This window comes from Poecilia reticulata, linkage group LG15 (genome assembly GCF_000633615.1).
Source record: "Poecilia reticulata strain Guanapo linkage group LG15, Guppy_female_1.0+MT, whole genome shotgun sequence".
Lineage (NCBI taxonomy): Eukaryota > Metazoa > Chordata > Actinopteri > Cyprinodontiformes > Poeciliidae > Poecilia > Poecilia reticulata.
The window spans coordinates 19302990-19314118 of record NC_024345.1 but is presented as its reverse complement, the minus strand read 5'-3'; the positions used below and the strand labels follow the sequence as shown (position 1 = coordinate 19314118).

Sequence of the window (11129 nt, the reverse complement as noted above, 5' to 3'; positions counted from 1 at the left end):
CGATTCAGTTAAACCACAATTCAAAAGCATGGGTTAATTTTCTGTAATTTTTATTTATTTTTTGCTGTTTTCAATTTCAAGTTATTTCAGTGACTGTTGTGGGTACCAACAATTGTGTTCATGTATGCAAAATCCAACAGTGTGACAGGACTTCTGAAATACTCCTGCATATTTGACCTGGATTTTTTTTTTCTGCACAATGACGCCTGCCGAAATATGCTGTGTCCCGCAGGCTTATGGAAGAGTGTCACAGGGTTGGACAAATGTAAACCCTTGGGCGTGAGGCCAGACACTGCGTTACACACAACCTGCACCTGAAATAACAGAGAGGTCAAAGCAGTCCATGAGGATTAGTCACAATGCCTGTTAGCTGTTGAAGCTTTAACGAGTCAACGACCAGAAATTAGACCACAGTGATGGTGAATAATAAAAAATTTTATATTAAAAGCATTTTGAGATCCATTATAGATTTTTATTTCAATGTAAATGCTTGGTAGAAGTTTAAATGTTTTTTTTATTATTATTATTTATTTATTTATTTATTTATTTTTATTTATTTATTTATTTTTTAATTCTACTGATAATTAGAACAAAATTTGTCACTTTTTTTAGCACAGGGTTGGACCCCATTGAGGCTCCAGAACTGCCTTAATGCTTTGTGTCACAATTCAATGGAGTCTGAAACATTCCTTTGAGATTCAACTCTGTGATGTTGAAGCATCACAGAGTTGACACAGATTTGTTGGCTACACATCCTTCAGTCCTCCATATCCAAAAGTGTCGGTTGGACTGCAAGCTGGTGGCTGTGGAAACCACTGGGGTTCGGTGAACCTGTCGTCTTGTTCAAGAAACCAGCATAAGGAGCTTTGTTTCATGGTTTGTTATCCAGCAGGAAGTAACCATCAGAAGAAGGGTTCACTGTGGTAATAAAGGGATGGATATGATCCACCACAATAGGGCAGATAGCATCAGGTGTTTTAAGTATTTCTCAGTTACACTAAAAGGCCCAAAGTTTGTATGGAAGTATCCCACACTAACATCAATAAAAGGCTAAATGAATCCTTTCATTTTGCCTTTTAAGGTCATCTTAATAAACACCAATCTGGGTGTTGCTGTGGCGGTTCTGCATAAAAACTCCAGTAGTTTTTGTCCAGCACCAACAAACATGCCATGTTCAACATCATTTAAACCTCCTTTTGTCCCAGACCTGATGTTGTTTTAGAAATGAAAATGTCTTAAAATTGCAGAAGGTTACAGTAAGCAGCATGTTTTAGTTAAAGATCAACTGTTGAACATTGTAACTTTTTAATATTATGTGCACTTTCTTTGGCATGTGAAGGTAATGTCTCCACTATGTGATATGCTCACTGGCTTACAAAGGGCAGAGGAAGGATGCAGCCTGTGCCTAATCTGCTCCACATGAGGGGGACTACGACTGCAAACTCCGCTTCATTCAGCAGCAGTGGAAACAAGTGATCATTCCATATCCTTTTACATCTCTGATGAGTTTTTCAGTCTTGTTGTGTGCTGCTGTAATGGAACACCCCCTCATGAAAATACTAATGGCAAGCTGTTTGAAGATGGTTATTTCTGCTAAGTTTTCTCTTGTCATGCTTACATTTGGCCCATTTGACAACTCCAGTAAAATGTACACTTTGATATAATTCAGATTTAAACAGTCTGTTAGATTCAGTTTTAATTTAAGAATATAGGGAATTGTTTAATGCTACCCTCTGATCCGAATCAAATAAATTGCTTAAATTTAGGGCTGTTTTAACAGTTCAATTGGCATTTGAGGCCTTATTTTGTACTTTTCACTTTTTATTATTATTTTTTTTTAGTAAATCACATATCTCCTGTATATGTAAGTAATCCACATATACAGGATTAATATATGTGGATATTTTTTGATTCTTTTGCACTGTACAAGAGGGGAAGAGCGCACAGAAATTATTCCGTCTTTTTCTTCCCATGTGAGAAATAAGACTTCTTTCTGTTACCGTCTAGAGACATGAGGAAATATCACAAATGGTTATCTGTGAAAACAAATGAAAATTTTAAACACAAGGAATTTTGTGTTCAAATATCTGTGCTTGTTTGTGCTTAAGCAAAAACCCTGTTTTTAAAGTCAAGACTTTATAATGTAACATTTGAAATATTTTGCCTCTTTTTAGTACATATTTAGTACATATTAAAAAAAGGAAACAAAATGAGTTGTACCATCCAAACGGTCTCCATGATATATATTAAAGTAATTTTTATAATAATGTTAATGCAGAAAACAAGCTCTATGAGCAATGAGTGCTTGTTTTGCTGCATTTGGCCACAAGAGGCAGCACAACAAGCTAAACATGCATTCAATGCGTGTGTGTTTCAGAGCAATTCTTCCCACCTCCCTCTTCTCCAGGTAGCAGATTTAAATTGGACAGTGCATTGCAAGAAACTTCATAGTTCATACTGGTTCAACCTTTCCACATCCACAGACTCCAGTGTATTTATAGGGATTTAATGGGCTGGAAAAAGTGCTGTTGAGGAAGGAAAATGATACATGGATTATAGATTCCTTCTTTTTTTCATTTTTTTTTAGTAAAATGTGATAAGCCTTGTGTGCATTCGTATTCAGACACATTCTCTCTGATCCCCCTAAATAAAACGTAGGACTTTAGAAGTTGCCAAGCTGTAAACTGTGTATAGTTTTATCCCAGCATAAATGCAGCTGTTCTGTGAAGACTGCAGAAGTTTATTTTGTTTTGTGAACAAACGGCATCACAAAGATCAAGTAAGACAGCAGATCAGCCAGGGATACGTTTTGGGAAAATTAAAAGAAGCGAAACACTACCCCAAAACGTGGATAAATTCAAGAGGTATGAATACTTTTGCGAGTCCCTGTAGGTTTAGTGTTCAGAGTTCAGTTTGTCAGTTCATGTTAGATCCCTTCTGATTTGTCAAGCGTTTCAATTCCAAATCTCACATCTGTCACATGAAGCTGGACTGAAAGTTTGGAAATAGGTCATCTTATTGCATAACCCTTTAGTGTTTTGAGTTTCATTCACCTCTGTGATGGCGTTACATCAAATAACTTCACACAGGCCTATAGTTTTTGGCCTTCGCACTGGGTCCTGTGCATGGGTCCCTGAGAGCTGTTGAACAGGTGTGTCCAGAAAACCTCCCAGCATTTTACGGACTGTCGGATGTGTCTTTGGGGCCCACGGTCACTTTCATGATCGGTGCTACTAGGTCCAGCATCTGAGGAAACAAGCATTGGGATCTCATTACTGCGTCAGTATGTACACACCGAGTCAAATAAAGTTTAGGGCCTGAGCTATGGTGTCACTTTTTCTGATTTGCACTTTTCTCCTATATGTCCAAATTCTCAAGAGCACACGGTTAGAAAATCTGAGTGCATTATCTCATTTTATGGCATTCCAACATGTAGTCATCGAGCAGTACTTGATCAAATGCAGCAGCCTTCTCGCAATTAGATCTTGGCGTTTTTATGATGTATTAGGAAGACATGCAGCTGGTTGTATCATTTAACCAAATAAAATATTTAACTTTTCACTCAAATGTGTTCTGAGTTCATTCTTCTACTTTCACATTTCCACTTTTTGTTTTTTTTCAATCAGCTTCGTAACTGTTGTGAGGCAGCACAACTTACCAAATCAGACACTTTAACAACATTATCATAATGAGGAGCATAAAAAATATCTTTCTCACGAGGGACCAGCGGCATCTGAGTGGATGTCGAAAAACATCTGCTAATGGAACCATTACCTTAAAGAGTAGTGGAGAGGGCTGAAGGCATATTAATTTGTCAGAGCCTGTCACAGTCAAATGACGCAGAATGGCTTATAAATCACACTCAGGCTGCAATTTCAGTTAATCCTTGGCACATCTTTTGAATAGCGTCTACGTCCAGATCAGCCTTGTGTTGCCAGGCCAAAAGCGTAGCTCGTCCTGGCTCTAAGATGTTTGCTTTGGCCAGTTGTGTCACCCTCATGACTGAAAAAATGTCAACTGCAGCCAGTGATTTGTTTTAAAGTCTAAATAATGCTTCCCACTAAAGTAATAAGAAATACGCAAATAAGTTGCTCCAGTGTTGTTTTTGTTGCTATAGCAGTAACTGCACAGAGATTTATTCAACTGAAGTGGATATTTTACTGTTCTGGTTTACAGTCCAGCCTTATTGCAGTTCTCCTTGGGTTTGATTAAAAAAAAAAAAAAAAAAGGAAACTTTAAAAATAATATTCACGCATTCTTTATTTGATTTAACACTGGTGAATAAATAAGAAGAGGGGGGTACGGATTCATTCAACTCTGCTCTTAAAGCTATGACTTGACTCTTATATGTTATCTAGTAGCCTGCTGAACTGAGAGGGGGCCCACAAAGGGCAGATTTAACTGTGATACATTACCCATTCGATGGAAAATGACTGTTCCTGGAAAAGGGAAACATCGTGTAGAGATGTGTATCACATCTTTAGGTTCTGTTACCCAAGATCAAATGACTTTCTCACTGAAAAATGTAAGGAAAACTGTCCCTCGCTTTCTTGGCCTCGGTAAAGAGAAATGTTTTCACTTAAGTGTTTGTTTGTTTTTTGTGGGGTTTTTTTGTGGAACAAGGTGAACAGTTTGTGCTTTAGCCACCTTCAATCTAATTGATTGAATATGCCAATTTTGAAGTAATTTCCAAACTTACAGAATGCAGAAATGTAAAGTGGAAAGCTCAGCTTTTTGTGAGGGTATAAAACTCATACACAGATCTTTACAGTATTCTGTAAACGTTAATGCACAGCCATACATACTTTTCAGCAAACCCTTACTTTCCAAAACTCTTGACTCAAACACTTAACATAATCCAAGCAAAAAAACAGTATTATTAGGTCTTTGACATGGGAAAATATCCTACAGTGGTTTTGATTAAAAACAAGCTCTGTATGTTTGTGAGTTATTAAAAGTAGCTTGGAGCCTTCTCTCATAGTACAGTTGGAGGACATTGATGGAACAGTCATACTTCCCTGTATGGTTGTTCAAAGACATGCTCATCTGTAACTTTAAGAGGTGTACTACAATCAAAATCTATCCATCAACTTTCTCAAGGTGTGTTTTAAGGCTTCAAACATTACAAGTGAAGCATTACATTTTGCCATATACACATCAAGTTGTTGATTAATGTTTCCATTGATTATGTTTCAAAAGCAACTCTAAGCAAGTGGTTTAAAGGCTTTCATTGTTTCAGCTGTTTTGCAGTTTTCTGGAAGTTTGCTCCAGATTTGTGGTGCACAGAAGCTGAATGCTGCTTCTCCACGTTTAGTTCTGGGGTTAGGGATGCAGAGCAGACCAGAACCAAAATACAACTCTTTGTATGTGGGATATATGAGGCAGCAAGGGAACGTCATGTTCCCAGAGTAAGTGTGCAGCAGGTAAAATGGGCAGGTGTAAGGATCTGGGTGAGATTGACAAGAGACAAACGATGATTGCTTAACGACTGAGTGAGAGCATCTCCACAGCTGCACCTCTTGTGAGGTGATTCCAGTCTGCGGTGGTCAGTGCTGTCACAAGTGGTCTGAAGACAGTGTCAAATTTAATTCTTTTATTGTCACTGCACAGTGTAGCATATTGAAATTTAGACACAATAATAATAGAATTAAAATAAAAACCTCACAGCTCAGCACAAAGGTACAACGCTGCTCTGTGTGGATTTTCCTGCTCTTGGAAAGAAGATCACTGGCTTATACAGAAAGATGTCAGAATACGCAGCGCACTGCAGTTTGTTCCATATGGAGTTAAAAAGCTGCAGACCAGCCAGGGTGTCCAAGCAGAAAGAACGAACAATGAGTGTGTGAGCATCAGAACTGGACCATGGAGAAACGGAAGAAGGTGGTTTGGTTTGATGAATCACATTTCCCTTCACATTAACAGAGTGGCTGTGTGCTTCAAACCTGTGCTTCGTACCTTTCCAGATTAGATCTGCCCACAGACTGGGTTGTTTTAAACCGCTTCTTAAAACGTATTTTTTATTCATTGGCATTCGGTTGAGGTTTGATACTGAACTTTTGTGATGCGATGTGATGTTTTATTTTTATTTTATTTTCATCACTTTATTCGGTGATTTTATCGTTTTTATGTGTCTTTGTACAGCAGTTTGGTGCAGTTCTGTTTTTAAAAGTGCAATATAAATAGATTTGGGATTGACACAACTCATGACACTAAGGAGCACTATGGGACACAGCAGGGGTAGTGTGAGGATGTGGGCAATGCCGTGCTGGGACAACTTGGGCCAAACTACAGAAGTGAACGATACTTGGACGTTTACTGTCTATACTGTTCACCATTTCATAGAAAATGTGTTTCCTACTAGATGATCATACACACCGCCACAAGGCGAAATGATTCAGAAATAATTTTGGAAACAGCCTTGAGGTTGGGTTGCTAAATCTGTCCACATGTCAATCCATTCCACCATCTTTGGGATGTGTTGAACAAACAAGTCTGGTCCACTTGATCACATCTTACAACATCTTGGTGCCAGATATCACAACACACGCCTTCAGGGCCAGAGAGAGAAGGCAATGCCTTAATGGTTAGGGATTTGTTTGGCTGCAAGTAATTATATTACGACCACAAGGCAGGTGGTCGTAATATTTTTCTCTGGCTGACATATCCTCAATGAATCCCCCTCCACATCATGAATGGCTGCAACATTTTGTTAAAATTTTGTTCCAGCTCAGTGGGAGGTTTGAAACAAAAAGGTATTTGTCTGCATGCAATTTTTCTTTTTCTTTTCTTTTTTTTTTTTTTTACTTGGAAAAAAGGATTTGGCTATTTTACTGTATGTTTAAAAACTATTTCCTCCAGAATTCTCAACTGACTCATTTCTGGTGTTCTGGAATTACTTTGCACTTTGCATCCAGGAAATAGAACGTCCCTTCCAATTCCCAAGGTGTTCACACTTGCATGGTGTTGTTTGTACCAGTGACTGCGGTCCCGCCAGGCGGTTTAGAAATGGATCCCAGGGATAAACTGAACTTGTAGTCACACAGCTCTTTTTAAATATTTTGTTGAGGTCTTTGATATTTGTTTTGTTCCTCCCATGATGTGAGACAAACAGACACAGATTTTTTTAGAATCCACCTCATTAAGGCGCAAATCATGCCAGAGTGGAAACTTCTCAAATTGTGACCTCATTTTCTTGGATTTTCCAGAAATATTTAAATGTGATATGTAAACGGAAGTCCCATCACAAGCACTATAGTTTAGAAATAGGGATCTGTCCATAAACAATTGAAACAAAAAGTATGTTATGAGTAATTGTAAAAAAAAAATAAAGAAAGAAAAGAAAAGAAAAGAAAAGAAAAGAAAAGAAAAGAAAAGAAAAAAGGGTGTTCACTGTGTCATAGAGGTCAGCCTTTAATGTTGTCTTTGGCCACACCATGAAGTAAAAGGAATTTCAGATAACTGAAGCAGTTTTTAATTATGTTCCTCACTTCACACAGTGTGAAATTGCTGCACTCGATCACACCAGTAACAAAAAGTTTTGCACTTCTTAAACATGATTCCTTTGAGCCCTTTCAAGATTTGGGTTTGCTGTTTGAACAGGGAGACTTTTCTGAACCACTTCACGGTACGTTCGGACCACTGCAGTCATTATTTGGCAATGTGGGATCTTTAAAAAGAGAGTTTAGAAATACTTCCCAGTGAGCCTCCCCTCAAAATGAAACACAAGAAACATTACAATCCATTCGGGCGGGTTCGCATTACAAAGAAAACCTACAAAATATTGTTTGATTTGGAGTGAACATAACATCCAAATGAATCTTTTTTTTTTTTTTTTGCAGACAAAACGTTAATGTGCGTGCGTTGGTGGAAATGTGTTTAATGCATCTTTATTTCCCCCTAGTGTCTGAAACTGGAAAATACATACGATGATTTAATGTAAGATGCATCAGACTGCCTTTCTTTTCTGTGAATGATGACTATATAATTTACTTTTCATTTCATAAACCTTTCTTTGTTTTTTTTAGCAAATTCTTCAGTTTGTAAACTTTACGTAAAATGTTGCCAAGTTATTTTCATAACTATTCAAAACTATTTGAATACTTCAGCAGGCTTTTACTGATCATAATTTCATTAACACTTTTGTTTAATAATAATCAAAACTGAAGGGAAAAAAAGCGCATATCCTGCACTTCGCTTTTCGACTCTTGCTTTTCCTGTGACCAAATAGAGTCAAAGCAAAGAAGAAGAAAATTTACAGAAATCTCACTCTGTTATTTTCTTTTCCGGACAAATAAACATACATCAGCAACGGAAAACATTGCAAGCTTTGCATAAAAACATGGAACTATAATGTTATACACTACAAATGATCTAAAAATATAATAATTAAAATCAGTCGGTGGGTCAAATGTAAAAACAGGGGTTACTTTTGTTTTCTTTCCAATAGTTGTTACAGTGGTTGTTACTATGGCGACTGCTGGTTTCCGGAGTAAATACGCGTCAGTTACAGAAATAGACGATCTTTGTTTGATCCAGGCGATCTGGAAAGTGGCGGAGTTCTGAACCACGCTCGCACGCGGGTACGGACGTCGTTATGTTTTCAATTCAGGCGTGGCTTTTCAATGGGTGTGGCGGCACATGTGGGGAAGTGTTAGCAGTCACCAGTCAGTGAGGTGATGAACCCACATCACGGTGAAGCAATCATGACATAAATCTGAAGAGGAAGAGCTGAAACATCCCGGTGGCATGGATCTTCAGTGATTCGTTTCTATAGTTTTTGGGAGTTGAAGGTCTTCGAGGCAGGATTACTGGAGGAAAGAGGGGCATTTGTTTGTTTCACCTGAAGGTGAGGTTCATTACAAATTATAATTTTTTTTTTTTTTCTTCTTCCCAGACAGAGATATTGGATATAGAAATGATCGTATAAACAGAAGTTGCTTCGTAAACCATATCCGAAACAGCTGTTAAACTTGGGTCTCTGTCCAGGCAATAATAATGGCAAGTGTTTTAAACAATTTTCTCCTTAAGGAAATTGCAAAACCACACAAAAGCTGTTGAGTTCACGGTTACAATTTCTCATTCCATTCCAAGTCATGTGTTCTCTTCCGAGCAAATGTTTGCTCTGCAATTGGTTGTTAGTTCACGGCTCAGTTGAAATGCTTCATTCATTAAACAAAGCTCAAAGAAACTCCATATGAAATAAAACGGCAGACGGCGCTTTGCACTAACTTTTTATACTTTTTGAACCTTTTCGCATTTTGTCACTTTGCACCTACAAACTTCAGTGTATGTTGTTGTTGTGAAAGACCAACACAGAGTTAGTGTACTGCTAAAGTGGAAGGGAAATGATGCATGACTTTTCAAAGTATTGCTTTAATGCTTGTCTTTGAGAAGTGTGTCGTCATTAAACCCATACCAGTCAGTGCGTTATAAAACCATATCTTTCCCTGCAGTTGCAGTTACAAGGTCACAAATAGCTCAAGCTTTGTCAAATTAGTTGAAGAAATCCAATTGGATTCAGGTCCAGAGTTTGACTGGGCCATTTTAACCCATAAATATGCTTTGATCTAAACCACAGGTTTCAAACTCCAGTCCTGGAGGGCTGCTGCCCTGCAACTTTTAGATGTGCCTCTGCTGCACCACACCTGAATAGGATAATTAGGTCATTAGCAAGCCTCTACACAAGAAGGAAGTAATTAAGCCATTTCATTCCAGTGTTTTGTTCCTGTGGCACATCTAAAAACTGCAGGATAGTTGCCCTTGAGGACTGGAGTTTGACACCCCTGATCTAAACTATTCTATTGTTGCTGTATGTTGTGGGTCATTATCTTGCTGGAAGCTGAAGTTCCACACCAGCCTCAAGTATACGGATTGTTCCATCCACAAATCTATTGGCTGCTGCTTTGATTGACACTTTGATTTAGCTTTGGATATTTGATAATTTCTGAAAGCAGTTATTTTTCGCTGTATTTTATGATGCAAAGAAAATAAATTGTAAGGGAATTAAAAAGAAAAAAGTATTTGCACCTCAGAAGAATGAATTATCTTGAGTTTGCCACATAAAATTGAAATGAAATGCATTGAAATCTGTGGTTCTGAGACTTTTGCAAAGCATTGTGTGCAGTGATGGCCTAGAGAACCAGCTGCTAGTCTTGTATGATTGTTTAAAAAAGGAGGCATGTTGCTACATAATTATTTTTGTTTTAAACCTTTTCTCTTTAGCAGAAGGATGGGGCTGCTGCAGTTTTTAAAATCCCAATTTTTGTGCCACCTGATCATATGCTATGTGTTCCTGGTGAGCGGACTTATTGTCAATCTGATACAGATCTGCACCTTACCTCTGTGGCTGGTCAGTAAGCAGCTGGCCCGCAAGATAAACATCAGACTGGCCTACTGCATCGCAAGTCGTAAGTACTGACCTCCCTGCAACAAAGATGACAGTGTAATGTGTTTTCTGTTGTCCCTTTGTTTGCTTTGCTTCTGGAGGAAGAAGCTGATGTTGCAACAAGTGAGGTAAAAAAAAAAATGCAAGCAGTGTTGCACAAACATTATTGTAAAAGTTTAAGGTAGCTTTAAGAAGCAAGTACACTGACAAGACAATGTCAGAATTAAATCAATGAAGTTATAACAATAAACATAAATCCTGTCCAGCAAGACTTGCATGAATATTTCTGTGCAGAACTTTATTGTGAAAAGACATTTAAATGAAATACAAGATGAATGAAAGTAGCAGTTAACTGAATCGGCTTCCTCAATTAAAGTCTCATCAAAATGTTTCTGTAGAATGCGTAATTAAACATTACATTTAATTAAAATGATTAATATTTAACACACTTACTTTTGCCTATTTGTGTGACTGTGTCCCTATGAACTTTAGAGATGGTAGCTGCCCTGGAGTGGTGGTCTGGGACAGAATGCACGCTCTACACCGATCCAAAGAGCTACCCACTCTATGGAAAAGAGAATGCTATTGTGGTCCTCAACCACAGTTTTGAGATAGACTTTCTGTGCGGCTGGACCTTCTGTGAGAGATTTGGAGTTCTTGGGGTAAGACGAAATTCTGCCGAGAACCCCAAAGTTTGTTTCAAGTTCTTTGTTCAACCCTAAAAAAAAAAAATAAAAAAATAAAA

General features: G+C 37.9%; 1 protein-coding gene and 1 long non-coding RNA gene across 4 annotated transcripts in view; one reads left to right on the top strand and one right to left on the bottom strand.

The window, feature by feature from the left end:
- Positions 1 to 2457: 2457 nt before the first annotated feature.
- Positions 2458 to 4088, bottom strand: LOC103477035 (uncharacterized). Its single transcript, XR_535571.2, has 3 exons — positions 3775 to 4088; positions 3054 to 3246; positions 2458 to 2525 (listed from the first exon to the last, which is right to left on the bottom strand). It is a non-coding gene; the product is annotated as an uncharacterized LOC103477035 (long non-coding RNA).
- A 4435-nt stretch (positions 4089 to 8523) lies between these two features.
- Positions 8524 to 11129, top strand: part of agpat4 (1-acylglycerol-3-phosphate O-acyltransferase 4 (lysophosphatidic acid acyltransferase, delta)) — a 7326-nt gene continuing 4720 nt past the window's right edge. For 2 of the 3 annotated variants that reach the window (XR_535570.2, XM_008429882.2), the window contains exons 1-3: positions 8524 to 8845; positions 10222 to 10406; positions 10877 to 11046. Coding sequence is in view for 2 of the 3 variants with exons in the window: in XM_008429882.2 (XP_008428104.1) it covers positions 10229 to 10406; positions 10877 to 11046 (348 nt within the window). In the remaining variant the exon portion in view is untranslated. The remainder of the gene's footprint in view (positions 8846 to 10221; positions 10407 to 10876; positions 11047 to 11129) is intronic. The other variant, XM_008429883.2, reaches the window with a different exon arrangement.